Source organism: Podarcis pityusensis (genome assembly GCF_964106645.2).
Source record: "Podarcis pityusensis genome assembly, chromosome: 3".
Classification (NCBI taxonomy): domain Eukaryota; kingdom Metazoa; phylum Chordata; class Lepidosauria; order Squamata; family Lacertidae; genus Podarcis; species Podarcis pityusensis.
Window position 1 is genome coordinate 115,477,040 of NC_138026.1, and position 19,656 is coordinate 115,496,695.

A 19,656-nucleotide genomic window follows, 5' to 3' on the forward strand; every position below is an offset into this window, starting at 1 on the left:
TGATAACTTGACCACTGATGTTATTGTGATGGTAGCTGTTTTCTTGGGGCAACTTTGGGGAAAGGTTTGGGCCCCCCATTACTTGCAAAAATAAGGCCTAAATCAGGGCATCTCCCAATGAGACCACAGAGGGGTTGGAAGTTGTAACCCCCCAGACATAACTGAATGGCATCAACAACTGGTGGGCCAAAGATTCCTCACCTGTGCATTAGACATTTTTGTTCGAACTGGTTTTCTGGATAAAAGTACGATATTCTATGCCCACCTCTTTCAAATAAAAAGAGAGAGTGTTTTGCATTAATAATAATAATAATAATAATAATAATAATAATAATAATTTATTATTTGTACCCTGCCCATCTCGCTCGGTTTCCCCAGCCACTCTGGGCGGCTTCCATAGAAACAAAAAATACAGTAAAATATCACAGATTAAAAGCTTCCCTGAACAGCACAACTACATTGCATTTATTACTTTGCAAATACTCCATTGAGTTCCTTCAGATGGTGAAAAGTCCTTGAGGCAGTCCGGCTGGCCTTAATATATAAGGTGAAGGTTTTCTGGCAAGGAGCTGTCTGGCCTAAAAGTTAGAGGTTTTGACATTCTGAGTTAACATCCACATGTACAATTCACCCACCCCGTCCTAATTTCAAAACTCTCAGTCATTGTGTAGGTATCGGTAATACAAGTAGCAAATTCATTCTCAGATCACTAAGTTGACAAAACAGCAGCACCGCCACACAGGAGATAGGTATCAGCAGGATCCCCACATTTTGCTGAGCAGAAATGTGTTCATAGTTTTCGCATTTGGAAAGCACGATTTAGGTAAGCTCACTTTAAATGTGAACTGAATTAAATTCACCCCCATCCTTAACTCCAGGCAAGGGTATGTGAATCATTCCACCTTCAACTCAATTAATTTTTATTTTGTGGGGAGTGAGCCTTTGTACTCACCTTTTACAGCAAACACCTCTTGGGATGCAGTGTCCGAGTGGTATATAACGAAGACTCCAGCACTTCCCAGGGTTGTAGGTATTCAAATGGCAGACCCCTCCAACAATGACACATTCGTCTTTACTATTAAATATTTCGGAACCTTTAGACAGGTACACAGGGGTGGAAACTGAGCACAGGTCTTGCATCTGTAAATGCAGTACCAGCTAATCTAACTCTAACATTTGGGATTCCTTAGGTTTCTGTGTAGGAGCTGCTTTTCACTGGTTTCAGACCTGTGGTCGGCTGCAGGCTATTTTGAAGAAAGCTTGTGCTGGCAATATCTTAGCTTCACACTGACAGATGGACGGATCTAAATATGACCTAGTCTACCTGCAACAGCTGTTGTGAAAGTTGAGTCTGTTAACAACCATTAAAGCACTCTGAGCACTGAAAAGCACAATACTGAGTAACATTTCTAAGCTGTACAGGCAGAGGGACTCAGAGATCTGTTTCATAGGCTGCTTTATCTTCCTTCGTTTATTTGTTTGCAGATGCATCAGCCTGGGAAAATACGGTAACTTCTTGCATGGATCAATAAACCAGTCTTTGCCAACTGCTGGCTGGGTCTAATGGGAATTGTTAGTCCCAAATATTTGGAAGACACCAGGTTGGGGAGGAAGGCTGACGTAAACAAACCTTTCCAATCCTGAAACAAACATTACCTTCAAGCTCTCCCTGGTTCAGAATACAAAAATGCTCTATCCTTTTAACAGACCCCTATGATGTCCCCTATTGGTACAGCTGAGACATTAGCTTTGAATATAATAATCTTTATTCCCCACCCACCAAATCTCTCGAGGATTACAGGCAAGGCTTGTGTTAGGGATGTTCATTGTCAGGCAACTACAATGTAGTAATATGCACTCTCTGTGGGGCATGGCTGTAGATGCAGCACCCCCGTTCCATCACTAGCTGTGGATGGGCCCCCCTGCCTGAGCATTAGTGGCAAGCTCTTCCCATTTCCCACTCCTCAGAAAAGGCAGAAGAACAAAGCAGAAGCACATTCCCACCCCCTAAAGCCATCAAAGCAGGTTTGGGAAGAAATCAGGCTTACTGGAACTGCTTTCATTTTTACTAGAACCCCACAATCCACAAACCAAAGTCAGATGCCAAGATCCTAAGCCAGGGCTCAGCAAGGCTTACCAGGCATGGGCCAGATCACTCCCGCAGAGATCCTCCATGGGCCGGACCAGCGCAGCGCAATGCCAGAAATCGCGTCTGCGCATGTCCCCGGCACCAGAAATTGCTTCTGCACATGCCCAGACTCCGAAAACCGTGACTGCGCAGGCACGATTTTCGGAGTCTAGGCATGTGCAGAAGTGATTTCCAGAGCCGCAGAAGAGAGTCCCTGCACTGCACTGCACTAAACTGGCACAGCGTGGTGTCGGGACTTGCTGAGCGGGCAGCTCGGTTCGGGGGCGGCTCGGGGGCTGGTTAAATGGCCTCTGCGGGCCGCTTCTGGCCCATGGGCCTTAGGCTGCCAACCCCTAAGCCCAGAAACCTCATTTCAGCAGAGAGCCGTTTTTGTTGCTGCCATTGTCAAATACTTGGAAGTCATAACTTCTTGCTGGTTTTCATGTTCTTGAGTGTGCTTGATTTAAGCATGAGTGGTTGGTTGGTTGGTCAAAATATTGCACAAGGTGCTTAATAGCTCTGATTGTGTGAATGGATGGTGAGGGTGATACTGTGGAAGTGATTGTGTTAACAGTGCATTTTATTTTCATTTGGGAGTTTGTATCATGTTGCCTAGTGTCTATCCCCACCCTCCAATCTTCTCTCTCTCTCTCTCTCTCTCTCTCTCTTATGGATATGGATATTATGGATTTATGTATTTGGAACTTTCTGCTTGTAAACAATTTGAAACTGTGTCCAATGTATATTTATGTATTCCAGTTATGCATCTGGATTTGCCTTATAGAAAACTGCTCTCAATCAGACTCCACCCTACGTTCAGTTTAGGATCATTGCCACTCCCACTACATGTATACACAGATTCATTATACCTGGAATGACTTCGACTTCGATGTCATCTTTTCTAGAAGAAGAAGAAAAATACAGGGAGAAATAGTGAGACCAGATGGAGACAACAAGAAAAGGGTTGCTTCAGAATTTGGGAGAAGGGTGGCGATGGACCGCATAGAAAATAGATGGCTTTGTCTCCTTTTCACCTTCTTTTCACCTTCTCCCTAGAAACCCAAAGCAGGAGGCCAACAGTGCTATGATTTGCCTACTTTCCCAGGTATTTACATTTGATGGGACTTAACTTCTTGGCGCCATCAGACATGTGCCAAACCCTAGAGATTAGACCTGATTAGTTACTGACCTTAAAAAAATATGGATTAACTTTTAGACATCCAAGTCATTATCTCATTAACAAATTGGACCAGATTTACTGTACTCTTCTCTTGTGTCTAGCAGCATTCTGGATCTTCTCACTAGGCCACCCCAAACTATGCTTACACTCCCACTTTTGGTTCCTTGGGTTGGAGATATCTCCCCTTTCCCCTGGTATCAAGGACATTTTACTTCCTTCTAAAAAGTTTCCTCTCGTGCCCATTCTGCTTATTTTTACATTTAGCCAACTTCAGTAAAATCCCCACGGCACAAATTGTTCCCGGGGACATGTTTTGCAATGACAGCGTGGGGACCTGCTGAGATGGAAGAAGATAAGCATAACACACAGCAGGTGTTTCAGGGAAAGGAGGGGTACCCTTATAAACAGGTGGATATTAAGAACACAGACTTGTTAACTCTTTAGAGTGGCCAGCACACAGTGCTGAGAACCTCAACTGCACAAAAGTCATGGAAATAAATGTGAACTGTCACAGAGTACTACCATTACAATGGAGATTCTCATATGCAAAGAGCAAGAAGTGCTGGAAAGCAAAGCAATTATATTACCAGACCCTGCAAGTGTCTCTATTTTCCAGGGACAGTCCTGGATTTACAGTTTCTGATTTGATCCTGGAATGTCCTGCATTTCCTTATGATGTCCCTCTTTTCACTGGATAAATGTTGGAGAGAATGGAGTTATGCGATCCTCAAGCAGGGATGGAGGAAGGGGGATGCGGTGAGGGCGGTCCATCCCGGGTGTAACAACTGAGGGGGGTGACAAAATGTGGGGCGACACTCATCATGGGGCCTGCAGCGTGCCCGAGACACGCATCTGGCTTGGGCGTGCGCTGGCTCCATGCTGCCAAAATGGTCCGCCCACTGCCTCCCCCTCAGCTGTAAGGCAGCTGAGTGGGCAGAGGCAGGCGGACTCCTCAGAGGCCCCGTGGAGCATCCTACCCCGGCTGGCCCTGCCCCATGCGCAGGGCATGTGCGCCACCCCAGGCGCCCGATCGGCTTGCTCTGCCGCTGCCCTCAAGCCAAGGAGATAAGTAACTATACAGTGGTGCCCCGCAAGACGAATGCCTCGCAAGACGGAAAACCCGCTAGACGAAAGGGTTTTCCGTTTTTGAGTTGCTTCGCAGGACGAATTTCCCTATGGGCTTGCTTCGCAAGACGAAAATGTCTTGCGAGTCTTGAGATTTTTTTCCCGCTTTCCCCCCCTTTATCTAAGCCGCTAAGCCTTTAATAGCCTTTTAGCAGCTAATCCGATAAACCGATAAGCCTTTAATAGCTGCTAAACCGCTAATAGCGCTAATCCGTTAAGCTGCTAATAGGGTTGCTTTGCAAGACGAAAAAACCGCTAGACGAAGACTCTCGCGGAACGGATTAATTTCGTCTTGCGAGGCACCACTGTACAATCTTTAAAAGGCATCTGAAAGCTGACTGCACAGGGAATTTTTTAAACATTTAATGTTTTATTATGTTTTTATACATGTTGGGAGCTGCCCAGAGTGGCTGGGATAATTCAGTCAGATGGGTGGGGTGGTAGTAGTAGTAGTAGTAATAATAATAATAATAATAATAATAAAGAATAGGACATCCCTATTTCCATCAGAGAAAAGTTGGAGGGTATGTATTATATCACTACAGTGGTACCTCAGGTTACATACGCTTCAGGTTAGATACACTTCAGGTTACAGACTCCACTAACCCAGAAATATTACCTCGGGTTAAGAACTTTGCTTCAGGATGAGAACAGAAATTGTGCAGCGGCGCAGCAGCAGCTGGAGGCCCCATTAGGTAAAGTGGTGCTTCAGGCTAAGAACAGTTTCAGGTTAAGAACAGACCTCCAGAACGAATTAAGTCCTTAACCAGAGGTACCACTGTATTTTATTTCCCTCACTCAAAACATGCTGATTGGATAGCACTTGTAAAACCATGCCCTCTCATTGCAAGCTGCACTTGTCAGTTTTTTTTTTAAATAATTTTTATTAACCGGCCAATCAAATCAAATTAAATCACATCACATAAATTCTGAATTACAAAGCCGAATTTTAAATTTTGTTGGGGGGACCCATATTTCAAGATCCGAAGGGGGATTCTGATCATCATCTTCTTGCTACTGCGTTAATGTCCAAATCAGTCCAAATCAGTCCAAACAGAGTTCATAATTCTATCCAGTCTTATCTTACTGTTTCCAAATCACATCTTGTTCATATATTTTCTCTTTTTTCTTTATGATCTCTTCTGATAGTCTCCTTAAGCCGATAAACACCAATAATAATAATAATCCTGTGTGAATTTTTCCGTTCTTCCAATCCTCAAATCGAGATGGTTTCCATATATCATCGCCTTCATAGATAACATCGCTCTTTCCATCATTAATCTCGCAAAACTGTCGCTCTTAAGTCCCTCTGAGGAGTTTCACCCACAATATATAAACAGCTCTATTTCTCTCTTTCTCCTCCCAGACTCAAGACCTCCGACAGAACTTCCCAATATGGCGACGGCATTTTTAACTGCATCATTCCAAAGCTCTTATACATTCCACGCTCTTCTTAAAACATGCTTTGGTTCGAAAGTTTATCTCCACACAGCCTTAAATCCACAGCTTAAGTCCTTAAAACGACATTTCTGACTCGTGAGGGGAGGGGATTCTTGTTTAATCACATAAGGAAAGAAAGGAAAGTTTCCCCCCCTCCCCCAACAGTAATTTGCCATACCGTGTCTTGGCGTATCTTCTCATGTTTTATTCTTGTCTTGTTTTATCAGAGATCTCTTCTGTTAGCAGTCTTTGCTCCCCCTCCTTCCTTGAAATATGTGCATTCCTTCATCCAAATGGTTTCTTTTGAAGTTCTTGCAGCTAGTGGCGCGAATCAGGGACGGCGTCCAGGAGTGCCGGAATCCCACAGGAGGGCTTTGTGCCTAGTGCCCCCATCCCCACAAATTCAGGGGTGGTATAGGGCACAGCAGGCAAGGGCAGTCCCCCCCACCATCCTGGGGGGGGGGTAGGAAGGCTAATTACTCCCATCATAACCTCTAAATTACCTCGTGTGGGTCGGAGAGATGTTATTGTCAGCCATCTTCCGATGCGCCCCCTAGTGGTCCCCCTGCACTTGTCAGTTTTGAAGGAGCTGTCCTGTCCCATTTCTCCTCGTCCTGGTGTTTCCTTATAGCAGTGGTTTTCAACCAGTGTGCCATGGTACCCCAGGGGTGCCGCAGAAAGAATGTAGTTGGTCAAGGGAGCCATGGACTCAAAAAGGTTGAAAACCTCTGACTTATACAGTCAGCTTAGAAGCATAGTTTTGATCAGACACGTATCTGCAGGTTTTCCCCCTTTACATCTGAATCACCAAGGCACTGCAAATAACTTCAGAAGTCCTTGCTCCAGCTCAGAAGTCCTTGCTCTGGTTTGTACTTTTCTCATCCATGTCTGAGTGCTTTCCTTTTGTTCCCACGGCTTCCCCTGGGAAAACCTGATATTTAACACTGAATCAAAACCAACAGCAATTTAGGTTTTCCACAATTGCTGAAAGGGTTAAAGAGTGGGTTTTCATGGGGAAAGTGTCAAGGCAACATACTAGACTTTTTATTTCCCTCCCATTTTGTCCCTCCGCCCCCATATTCTCACCTTCGACAGCAAGGCCTCCTTTTGTAGCATCGCTGAATAAATGTATCACCTGGATGACATAAGTCAATAGCACAATAGCCGTCAGCATCAATACATCGCTTTAGTGCTGGAACCATATAGCCTACAGAAACGAAACCCTCTATTAAAGATAGATTTTTGGAGAGGTGCAGAAAATATCCCCAAAGTTACAGATACAAGTTTCATCTTGTGGTCTCTGCACACCCCTAAAAAGTAAGACATGGAATGTTGGGAGCCCATTTTCTCTCAACCTGAAGACGTGAATAGCATTATTGTTTTTTAAGTCCTCATCAGATTTCTCCCCTAAATAATCCTGAGAGTTGTAGAGCAGTTGCTAACGGAGAGAGAAAACAATTGTTAGCTCAGTTTAAGTCCGTGGAGAATATTTATGCCCCTGTCTCTTCCACTGACACACCCTGGAGCCACTGTGTGTCTGGTGAACCCTTAACCTTGACAAATGCTCTTCCCCAAGTCCACCTTGAATAGCTCCTCACCAGATGCATCCAGGAGAACCACCGAGACCAGAAATAAACTGATGCAAAAGATCTTCATGTTTGGAAGAAGACAGGTGGGAAGACTCTGCCGCTGGGGAGGATGAACAAAACTGAGAGATGAGAACTCAGCAAGCCCTTAAAAGCAGGTTGGCACTGTGGTTCTCCATGGCATGGTTGCAACAGTTCATGAAGCTGGCAAAGGTTCTTAAAGGGGGCATATTTATCGAAGCGTTCTCTTGATGGCGCTTCTGCATATATCCAATCGCTTCTCGGCAGATCAAAGGGAAATCTTGTTCCTTCTGGTGGACATGAACTGAAATGTTCCTTAAATGGAATAATCTGAATTGTTTTGCTTCTCTGCCCCAACTCCTTATTTGGGTTTCTTCATTTACAGGTGATAGGGAGGAACCAAATGTACTGCAGTCCCTCAATCTCATATTTTTAGAGCCCACTTTAAAAGCTGAATGTTCTGATCTCAGTCTTGTGTCTCTACAGACCACAGGCGAGCCTTATCTTCAGAAATATTGGGTCTGAAAGGAACAGGGAATCATGATAGATGCACATGAAATGGTGTGTGGCATAGAAAAGCCAGATAGAGATATGTTGTCCCTTCTTCTCTCATAATATTCATCCAGTTAAGCAGATTGTTGGGAGATTCAGGGCATGGGCAGGGGGAGCATTTCCTCAAACAGCACATTGTGAAAGAATAACACCTGCTACCATAGTATATAATGATGTCTGCCAGTTTGGACGACTTTAAAATAGAGGGACACAAACTCATGAGCTGGGTGGTGCTGAGAATAGCAGTGATCATGAGTTCAAGATTGGAGCCAGTAGGCTGGCAAGTACCCTGCTGCTGTGGAATCACAAGTGGGGAGGGCACAAGCTGGTACACTTGGTTCCTGCTTTGAGCTTCCAATCAAACATACGCATATGCACATACAAATATAGATCAGCCATTTATTTGTCAGGAGCTTGTCCTACACTTGAGTAGGACCCTAGCAGAGACACATGCCCGACTAGCATGTTCTCTCCCTCCTGGTTGATCATCCAGGAGCTTCAGAAGCTTTCTTCAGCCCGAACATCACAGAGACCAATGCCAACAGACATTGGCACACATAGGGATCCGCAGAGTGTTCGCAGTGTGTGTAACAGACCTCAGCAACTCAGCATTTTGGCTAATCTACTTTATTTACATATAAACACACATGGAGCACTGCAACATGGCTCCCTCTCTCTCTAGCATCAGACAGCAAAGAGAAAAAGAACAAAAAGAGCAATAGTCCCACTTCACAGAACACAGTAACACAAACACTCTGCCTCTGTCACTTCCCACTCCGTGGAGTCAAAATATATACCGTCATGTAATAGACAAAAAGGGATGCGGGTGGCGCTGTGGGTAAAACCTCAGTGCCTAGGACTTGCTGATCGTAAGGTCGGCGGTTTGAATCCCTGTGACGGGGTGAGCTCCCGTCGTTTGGTCCCAGCTCCTGCCAACCTAGCAGTTCGAAAGCACCCCTAAGTGCAAGTAGATAAATAGGGACCGCTTTATAGCAGGAAGGTAAACGGCGTTTCCATGTGCTGCGCTGGTGCTGGCTCGCCAGATGCAGCTTCGTCACGCTGGCCACGTGACCCGGAAGTGTCTTCGGACAGCGCCAGCTCCCGGCCTCTTGAGCGAGATGAGCGCGCAACCCTAGAGTCGGTCACGACTGGCCCTGATGGGCAGGGGTACCTTTACCTTTAATAGACAAAAATCCCATGACTGCAATCATGGAGCAGGAATTCTAACAATATTCGCTCTCGGTGAAACCTGACATTCCAGAGCCTAGCAGAGACTAATTTTATAGTCCGCAACACAACACCCCCCAACCCTCTTAGAACTGTTTCAGTCTGCAAATGTGGCTATAACAAGACATAGAATCAGACGTTAAAAGGAATGATGTCATTGAAGCTCATAATTTTCTTCTTCTGTACAAGGATTTGTTAGATTTTAATGCTCAGGTGTACTACAAAGAGTGTTATCCCTACTATCACACTGAAGTGAAGACAGTCAGTGGCATAGCGTAGCGGGGCTGGGAGGCCATGGCACTGGGCATTTTCTGTGTGTGTGTTTTTAGGGAGTGCAACCAGCCTGGCTCTGGTGCAAGGGAGCTGCTGAGACAGCTTTTTCACACGGTGGCCCAATGCCACCATCTGCAGCTCCACCCCAGGGTCAAGATTGATTTGTGGGTGGTGAGAGGAGAGTGGTGGCGCTGCTTGGCCCAGTCATGCCTCAGGTGGTGATAGCATACGTTCTTCCACTGAAGATATTGATTGCAGGAGATGAGTCAAAGGGCACTCTATGCAGCTGCAGCCAACATTCCACAAACCTGTTTACTCTGGCCTTAGATGATGACTGAGATGTATCTTTTCAGACCAACCCTGTTTTTGTGATCTCATTTAGAACTGCATTTCTAATCATTGGAAACCCACCCTGGATGAAGGGTGGATAATAAGTGAAAATGAAATAATATTGAGCTAGATGGAATAAAGATCAGACTCAATATAATGTAGTTTCTTCTTGGTATGAAATCTCCTCCATATTCAAAATTTAAATATGAAGTAGAAATCTGGTGCCACTGCAAATCCCTAAAAAAATAAAAAGTTAATCATGAGTCTCTTTTTCATGTCAAGACCCACCTGATGCTGCAGACTTGCCTGGGTGCCCCCATGAGGTGATGCCCCCATGCTACTCCTGGGTGTTGTGGGCTCCTGGTTGCCCCCAGAGCTGTCAGAAGCAGAGTTAGGGCTGTGTGACACTGGGTGCTGAGCCTAGGGGTGCCCCAGGCTTTGCAACTATGGCATAGTGAATTGAGCAGAACAGAAGGTGAGAGGTGAGGAAGCACCAAATTTTGGCCTCGCAAAGTGTGCCACTTGCAGTTTGAAAGCCCAAAGTCTACAGCTGCAGCCATTTCTGTTCCACCTTGATGTTTCGTTTGGCCTCCACCACAGCCACTCCAAGGCTCTGAGTGCTGTCTCCCGTCATCCGATGCCATTCAAAAGCCCACAACGGCACTTTTCTCTCTCTCACTAGCTCAACATTCCTCCCCATCTCCTTCCTCGCTGGCCTAACTGCTCTACAAGGGTCACCTGCCCAAGATTCCAATTCCCTTGGCAACAGTTCCCGAGGCTGCCAAGAACACTTCCCCCTCACTCCATACAATTACATACATTCTCTGCTTCCCCCAGGCAGCCGGATTATGAAATATATTATAACAACAGCAGGACTCCTAAAAAAACACAGGAAAACCACTTCTATAAAGAGGGTGAGAAAGTGGCCTTGGCAGTAGCAACACAGACCTCTTTCTTAGTAAAATAATAATAATAATAATAATAATAATAATAATAATAATAATAATAATTTATTTATACCCCACCCATCTGGCTGGGCCTCCCCAGCCACTCTGGGTGGCTTCCAACAAAGTATTAAAATACAGTGGTCTGTTTAACATTAAAAGCTTCCCTAAACAAGGCTGCCTTCAGATGTCTTTTAAGACTCTGGTAGTTGTTCTCTTTGACATCTGGTGGGAGGGCATTCCACAGGGCAGGCACCACTACCGAGAAGGCCCTCTGCCTGGTTCCCTGTAACTTGGCTTCTCGCAGTGAGGGAACCACCAGAAGGCCCTTAGAGCTGGACCTCAGTGTCTGGGCTGAACGATGGAGGTGGAGACGCTCCTTCAGATATACTGGACCGAGGCCATTTAGGGCTTTAAAGATCAGCACCAACACTTTGAATGGTGCTCAGAAACATACTGGTAGCCAATGTAGATCTTTGCCTCAGTGAAATGAAGCATTGCCTCAGTGTTGGAGATGCAACAGGAACAGTCAGGGAACTTTTATTGGATTACAACCCAGTGGAAGGCAGGCGATTCCTTACAAGGCAGCCCTGTATCAGGAAGCTTTTAATCTCTGATGTATTGTGTCTGTTTTATATTCTCTTGGAAGCCACCCAGAGTGACTGGAGCAGCTTAGTCAGTTGGAAGAGGTGCAAGTATCACCACCACCACCACCTTCATCATCATATCGAGGGGGCAGGGGCAGAGAAGGAAATTTGCACATTATCCCCAGGGAGAGCTCAATGATGAGAATGGTCTGAGTCCTCCTATACTAGGAGCCTGGAACAGGTGAATCTATATGCAGGAAAGATGAGCTTTTGGTACTCTAGGAGCATTCAGAAGTTGGTTGCTCTCAAATGTATAATGAATATGGCTTATAAACTGATTGGTAGTACACCCAAACCCCTGGAAGACAGACAGATTTTTCTCCCAGCCTGAGCATCCTAGGCATGGGGGCCTGTTTCATAACAGCCTTCCCTGTTTTAGTCAAAGCATTCCACTCAGTTGTTAACCTAAGGGTCATAAAACCCAATTTACAAAGCACCGAATCCTGAAGACTTCATTATGTTAATGCACACTGTTCAGTATTTCCTTGCTTTGTTATTCCGTGGCTCCTTGAGGAGAAACAGCCATGGCAGTGGCAGGCTTTGGGCTTTCATATTTCAGCGGTGCCGTGTGCGATAACAAAATTCAGCTCCCACTTGCCTCTTACCTCTAAGTCATTGTTGCAGCACCCCTTGTGGTGACTTCTCAGCTTGGTGTCCAGTGTGGGCAAACCAGTTGCGCTCCTCTAAATTTGCATCTGCCAAAGGTTATTTATGTATATAACAACTGCGCCCCGTGTTTTGTTAACCCAAAAATGAACAAGGTCCCAACCAAAGAAGATTGGCAACTTAAGTTGACAGAATATGCACAACTTGCAGACTTAACATATAGAATAAGAGAACAAGAAGAGCATACGTTTAAAGAAGATTGGAAAACGTTTATTGAGTTTATGGAAAATAACTGTATACAGCTGAAATCGCTGGCAGCATTAAGATAAATTCAACAGTGTAAATAATCTTTGATGGATGTAATAATGGAAAACCAATTGGTAAAGTTTTTGTAAAATATGCAGGGATGTAAGATATGCAAAATGAATCATGGAAAGAGAAGAAGGGAAATCACTGATATTTTAAGTATGTGAAATGTTGATCTGAAATTGTAATACAGAAAATTTAATAAAAATTATATTAAAAAATAAATAAATTTGCATCTGCCATGAACCACAATACCAAAAGCTGCAAATTTTATATTGACTGCAACGTCTAAGGTAATCCATGCCACTAAAACCTTGAACTCTGAATAAATTTCATGGTTGATATCAAGAACTTTTATTTTCCTCTTTTCTTTCCTTGATGAATAGTTCCTGTCATCACGTGCATCGCAACCAGATCACTCATGCACAGAGCTTACCTGTTAGTATATCACAAAAACCTACAAATAGGTGGACATTCAACCTTCCAGGAGGCACAGAACTATCATCAGAGTATTTTGCTTCAGTAGTCTGCTCTTGCTGCTCAACTTGAGATCCAAGTCAAGTTTCAACAATGAGTTTGCGCTGGCTGTTCATGGTTGCCCTTCTGTTTTCTGAGATGCTTCTGTCTTCTGCAGGTAAGACATGCATTGAATAAACACCCAGACAGAAATGACAGAAGAATGAAATGGGGTTGGAAGTCATCCAGTGCCATCATGCCCATGTTATGTTCTATGACTTTGCCCCCCCTGCGGCCTGACAAATTATGAATGGAAAGGATATTGAGTGTGATGGAGATGAAGGAGATGCTGGCTTTGTTTACAAGCCACAGAGAAAGAGGAGGGAGGTGAATGGAGGGCAAAGGAAAGAGAGGAGCAGAAAGATATCTCTAGGGAAGAGGGTAAGAATGGACACTGTCCTAAATTCTGCCCTATGGTGAACAGGGGTCCTTAGGTCTAAAGGTTGGGACAATGAGCAGCTTTAAGCCCTGTCCTCTGCTGCAAGGGGAATCTGAGAATGCTCTGAGCGTTGTAATCACTGTGCCCCATAGGTTGCTTTCTACTCACGCAATCCCATGTCCTCCATCCAGGCCCATAAGTTTGTCAGCAAGAACAGCCAATGAGGCGTATAGGGAAGAATCCCAAGGACCTGACAGAGAGGCTCAGTGGACTATACTGTCAGTTTGCATTTCTTAGTGCAGGAAGTATTGATCTGATATGTAGAGATCTTTCCTATTCTACTTAATTCAAGAGGGTTCTGGAAACCTCTGGAAGCTTCTCTGTGTGAAAGAAACAAGCAGAAGGTTCATGATGTTTGGGTTATTCCTTCAGAGAAGCTGAGTACAGCTGGTTTGAACTGGCTATAAAAGTAAGGCCAAAAGGATCCTGGGTTTCACTCTTTCTATCTCTTTTCCTTCTGGTGTGGTGTTCTATACATAGTTTAGACTTATTATAAGTTATTGTAAGTTTAAGTTAAGTCTCCTGCAACTGGATTTCTTATGGATGGTGCCAATCCTGAATTTATTAGATTTGTGACCATTATGCTCATTTGCTTTCAGTAGCAGTAAAGCTCTGCTGGATGAAATAGAATTGCCTCTGGTCTATTTTTTGGGAATCCTGCAATGTGTTTAAGTTGTTACTCTGCTAACTATACGTTAGAATCCCTTGTTAATATTTCCCCCATCACCTCTTCATAGCTGTCAACATTTCCCATTTTTTAAGGGAAATTCCCTTATTCCGAATAGGATTCCTCGCGAGAAAAGGGAAAAGTTGACAGCTATGCCCCTCTTATGAAATCCATTGCTAAGAGCAGTGTTTTTTTTCTGGGGGGAGGCAGGGGTACGCATACCCCTAAACATTTAGTGAATCTTTGTACTTTTGTCCCTTTACTGTATTTATTTTCCCCGATTTGAACTATAAAATGGTGATTTTCTTGAGTCAAAACGAGAGTGCTCCCAAACATACATATATATATATATATATATATATATATATATATATATATATAAATAAATAAAATAAGCACTGGCTAATAGTATTTCCATTTCGGAGGGAGTTATGGCTGAAGTCATACAGCGATTTATATTTAATTCCTTCACCTCTCATGCAATTCTTCTTCTTTTGTATAGGAAAGGATTATATAATTAAAGGTAAAGAAGCATGTATCAAGGAAGGAGGTCATTGCGCTGGAGAATTCTGTCCTTCAGGTCACACGGAATTAAAGTTATGCTACGACAATGTACCTTGCTGCATACCCTCTTAAGAGCAAGTCAGGATGGAATGGAAATAAAAAGTCCACTTTAATGTCTTCCTAATTGTGCTGGCTGTGAATGAATGTGTCATGGGAATATATACTGAGTTAGACCATTGCCCCTCCAGCTCAGCCTTGTCTCCATTGTCATTCTTCTCTACATCCCTTTGCTCTACTTCCTCACTCTCTTTTTTAATAATTAGTATTTAACAATATTAAATTTTAAAAAATTACCCAAGAATCACACCAAATAACTAACTATATACACTTTTTAAGTACCCATAACATTAACATTTCCCGTATTCATATACAGTGGTACCTCTGGTTGCGAACGGGATCCGTCCCGGAGCCCTGTTCGCAACCTGAAAGGAACGCAACCCATGCCTGCATGTCTGTGCATGGGCGGGTTGTGATTCACCGCTTCTGTGCATGCGCGTGACGTCATTTTGCGCATCTGTGCATGCGCGAGCGGCGAAACCTGGAAGTAACCCTTTCCAGTACTTACGGGTCGCCGCGGGACGCAACCTGAAAAGATGTAACCTGAAGCTAACGTAACAAGAGGTATGACTGTAATTAGGTGGGCATCCTATCTTGTTGAGCTGTGTAGTGAGTCAGCTGACAAGGTCAAAGACCTCTGTCAGGTCTATGAAGACAGTGTACCCAGGGCGTCCTTGTTCTCAACATTTCTCCCACAGCGAACGCAGGGAGAAAATTATGTCGGCTGTTGACCTCTGAGCTCCAAAACTGCATTGTGACTTGGGATAGACCCTTTCAGCAAGTGACTGTAAAATAAAGCTAAAGGTTAAGCCCAGTCAAAGATGATTATGGGATTGCGGCAGCACTCATCTTGTTTTCAGGCCGAGGGAACCAGTGTTTGTCCTGTTGCAGGAATTTATGTATAGGTGGGGGGGGGGGTTGCTCCTCCAGCAGATATCATGCACATGCAGCCCACTACCAAAATCAGCACAATCACTTTTGTGGCTTTTGTGATTTGTCCCCACAAAACACTTCATCGTAGTTTCTTCCTATCTATTCAAAGGGCCTCTGCTGCACAATACCAAATGTAAGAATTCACTGACAAATGTATCTATGTACTGGCTCACTGGGAAAACTGGGAAGAAATTCATACAGACAAGTGAGCTCAGCTACTCAACAGCCCCTCTGCCTGAGTGATAATTCCTGGCATCCTGATACCTGAGTGCCAGACAGATAGCCATTCCAGAAATAACAAATCCAGATGAAGACAAAAGAAGAAGAGTTTGGATTTGATATCCCGCTTTATCACTGCCCGAAGGAGTCTCAAAGCAGCTAACATTCTCCTTTCCTTTCCTCCCCCACAACAAACACTCTGTGAGGTAAGTGGGGCTGAGAGACTTCAGAGAAGTGTGACTAGCCCAAGGTCACCCAGCAGCTGCATGTGGAGGAGCGGGGAATCGAACCCGGTTCACCAGATTATGAGCCTACTGCTCTTAACCACTACACCACACTGGCTCTCACAAAAGGGTGTGATTAACTTGGCTGGGAAACAGGGAAATGTAAATATCTCTTTTGTTACACTTGATGGGTGTTTGGTGGAGGGCAAGGGGAATCAGGGGAATCAGAGGGCAGGGTCCAGGATGCTCAGATTACTTCCACCAGACGCCTAGTGATGTAGTTGGGGGGGTGTAACATGGGGATTAGCAGCTAATAAAAGTTTGGGTTCTCTTTGATTCGGGGCTTCCATCTTGTTTCACCTTGCGGCAGGTGGGAGTCCTGTCACAACAGTCTTCAATAAAGATCAATGCTGCTGTTTTGCTCTGGCATTCTTGGTTGGTGTCCTTGTTTTTTGTCCAAGGGAGCCCTCAGATTTCTCTGTTAACAGTCAATAGACAGCTTTCCGGATCATGTGGCCAGCAGGACTAAACTGCTACTGGTACAACGGACACCGTGATGGAAGCCAGAGCACACGGAAACACCGTTTACCTTCCCACCAGAGCGGTACCTATTTATCTACTTGCACTGGCGTGCTTTCGAACTGCTAGGTTGCCAGGAGATGGGACAGAGCAACGGGAGCTCACTCCATTATGGGCTATTCGAACCTCTGACCTTCTGATTGGCATCCCAAGGCTCAATGGTTCAAACCGCAGTGCCACCCGCGTCCAACTACCTTTTAGCAAGTGACTGTAATCTGTTGAGAACTACACGGACGAAGTTTTTCCCCAGAGTACTCAGCAGGGAGATCCCACAGTAGTTGTTACAGTCCAGCAGTCACCTTTGTTCTTGTAGAGGAACACAATCCTGGAGTCGTGCATGTCTTGTGGCACAGATCCTTGTTCCCAACACTGCAAGAGGAGGCCATGGCGGTGTGTAACGAGGGAGGAACCGAAACTGATGAACTGCAATGTGTAGTAAATAAAATACACAGAGTCAGAGGTTCATCAGTAAAAGAGAAACTTTTACTAAATGCAAATACTTTGTTACAAAAAAATATTCAGAGAAAAAGAACTTCAGACATGCAAGGTACAAATGAAAGTAAGAGAGAGACAGAGAAAGAATGACCAGCTTGCTTTATTAGCGTGACCTTGAGATAGTCAAAACAATATTTCCGAAAGAAATCAACCTTCTAGAATCTTCCAGCTTTTTCCAGTATCTGACCTCAAAGATTTTAGCCATGACAGAAACCACCTCTCAGCATTTCTGTTGGGAATTTTCAAGAAACACGAGTAAAGTTCATGACGTTATTCATGCAGAGTTCTGGATTGAATAACGTTTCTTGTTTCTGTTGGTTATTTGTCATTGGTTTGTTTTGCTTTTTTTATTATGTATTTTGTGTTTTCATTTTGTATTTTAATGTTGTGAACAACCCTGTTATCTTCAGATAAAATGGTGGTACATAAATTTAATAAATATATTAACAAAATTATATCGGTGATGTGGTCCATGACTACTACGGCTCAAGGAGACACAGTATACTGTACCAAATCAAGGAAGTGCTGATCAGTGCATTAACATTCAGCATTCTGTGGGCTGTAAATTCAATTTCAGACCCTTTGCTTGGCAACTGAGTGGAATAATTAGGGAGGCTGCTGTCATATACAGGCCCACATGCCCTGGGTGCAGAAGTTCACTACTGAGGCAGAATACTTTGATTAATGTTCTGTGTCTTCTGGAAGGCTGAATGCTGATCTATTGACGGGGTTTTGTAACGTACTGACATCTAAGCCCTATGAATGGATGATTCAAATGTACTGCTCGTGATGACATAAACTTAATCAAGGAGAGAAAAAAAGAGTTAATTGCCATATATTCTGTATTTTATTCATTGGGAAGCCATAATGTTCAAGGAGCAGACAGTAAAGTCCATGGCATTCTCCATTATATTTATTCAGGGTTCTGGGGTTCAATAGCATCTGTTGTTTAAAAAGTTTCTGCCTATATGTTATTTTCTGCAGTCCATGCCTAGTACCCCTCAAGGAGACACAGTGTACCAAAGCAAAGAAATAATGATTTGACTAAATGCAATGTAGTTTCTTCTTGTTATGAAATCTCCCCCAGTTGCATTCAACCATATTATGGATGCTCTCAGAGCACCAAAACAACATCTTTCCTACAGTCTCCTATGCAAACTGAGCACTTTTGCATTCAAGGCATTTGGTTCTGTGAAATCAGCCCTGAGTGCTCACTGGAAGGACAGATCCTGAAGCTGAGACTCCAATACTTTGGCCACCTCATGAGAAGAGAAGATTCCCTGGAAAAGACCCTGATGTTGGGAAAGATGGAGGGCACAAGGAGAATGGGATGGTTGGACAGTGTTCTCTAAGCTACCAACATGAGTTTGACCAAACTGCGGGAGGCAGTGGAAGACAGGAGTGCCTGGCGTGCTCTGGTCCATGGGGTCATGAAGAGTCGGACACGACTAAATGACTAAACAACAACAACAATCACAACAGTTTTCTCAGAGAATAATAATAATAATAATAATAATAATAATAATAATTCTATCATGTATATCTTGCTCATCTGGCTCTAGTTCCCCAGCCACTCTGGGTGGCCGCCAGCCGAATAGCAATAGTGCTCTTAGTGTTCCACTCAGCTGTCAACCAAAGGGTTATAAAATCAAATTTACAATGCACCAACTCCAGAAAACTTCCTTAAGTTAATGCGCACTGTTCAGTATTTCCTTGCTTCGGTACTCCGTGTTTCCTTGAGGAGCAACAACCATGGACCACAATACTGAAAGCAGGAAACAGCAACTGTTAAAACAATAGATGCCATTGAATCCTTGAATTCTTAAAATATTTCCCGGTTAATGTCATGAATTTCACTTTACGTTCCTCTTTTGTATCCTTGATGAATAGTTCCTGTCATCACGTGCATCACATCCGGATTACCAATGCACAGAGCTTACGTGTCAGTATATCACAAAACCCTACAAATAGGTGGCTATTAAGCGGTCCAGGAGGCACAGAACGATCACCAGAGTATTCTGCCTCAGTAGTCTGCTCTTGCTGCTCAACTTGAGATCTGAGTAAAGCTTCAGCAATGCGTTTGCGCTGGCTTTTCGTGGTTGCCCTTCTGTTTTCTGAGATGCTTCTGTTTTCTGCAGGTAAGACATGCATTGAAATTAAAAAACAAAAACAAAGACATTGGGACTTCCGGTCTGCTGTGCAGGACAATGGCGGTGTGCTGAGTGTCTTCTGCGACACAGAGCTGGCAGAGAGGCTTGGAGGGCAGCGCTAGAGCTCAGCACACCCCCAAAAAACCCCCACAGGAGAGTGGGGACCTGAGGGGTCCAGCAGAGTGAGAAATCTCGCCCCCCCATCGCCTCCCAGCTGCTGCTGTGTGCATGGGAGGGAAGGGGAAGAGGCTTGAGATCACTCTCGGCAACAATGCAGCCTGCTGCCGAAGCTACGATCCGTCACCAGAAGCAGCAGATCTTCCCAATTAGAGGTAAAATCCAATAAAACATTTTAAACTTAGAATTAGACTCTAAAATTACAATTTGGCAGAACGGAAGCAAAACAGGAAGTCAGCTTCCGATCTTTGCCGACAGGCTCTGCAAAGGG

The 19,656-nt window shown here is 44.2% G+C and overlaps 1 protein-coding gene and 1 long non-coding RNA gene across 3 annotated transcripts; one reads left to right on the forward strand and one right to left on the reverse strand.

The window, feature by feature from the left end:
* Nucleotides 1–447: 447 nt before the first annotated feature.
* Nucleotides 448–10,595, reverse strand: LOC308474660 (uncharacterized protein). 2 transcript variants are annotated; one of them, XM_081001235.1, is made up of 5 exons: nucleotides 10,434–10,595; nucleotides 6,960–7,080; nucleotides 2,998–3,029; nucleotides 953–1,094; nucleotides 448–578 (listed from the first exon to the last, which is right to left on the reverse strand). In XM_081001235.1, the coding sequence occupies exons 1-5, from the start codon at nucleotides 10,504–10,506 to the stop codon at nucleotides 536–538; spliced, it is 411 nt and encodes a 136-aa protein (XP_080857361.1). In that variant the 5' UTR covers nucleotides 10,507–10,595; the 3' UTR covers nucleotides 448–535. The 2 variants fall into 2 exon arrangements, with proteins under 2 accessions (XP_080857361.1, XP_080857362.1); XM_081001236.1 differs by lacking the exon at nucleotides 10,434–10,595 and adding an exon at nucleotides 10,151–10,427.
* Nucleotides 10,596–10,643: 48 nt separating this feature from the next.
* On the forward strand, nucleotides 10,644–14,668 carry LOC308472989. The gene is made up of 3 exons (XR_013983853.1): nucleotides 10,644–10,776; nucleotides 12,752–12,999; nucleotides 14,490–14,668. It is a non-coding gene; the product is annotated as an uncharacterized lncRNA (long non-coding RNA).
* Nucleotides 14,669–19,656: the final 4,988 nt, after the last annotated feature.

Coding starts and splice junctions, on each gene's coding strand:
- LOC308474660 (XM_081001235.1), bottom strand. CDS start 10,506: ATGGCATCGGATGACGGGAGACAGCACTCAGAGCCTTGGAGTGGCTGT. Junction 7,081..10,433: donor AGGCCAAACGAAACATCAAG/GTGGAACAGAAA, acceptor TCGTTTCTGTAG/GCTATATGGTTCCAGCACTA. Junction 579..952: donor AGAGGTGTTTGCTGTAAAAG/GTGAGTACAAAG, acceptor TCTAACTTTTAG/GCCAGACAGCTCCTTGCCAG.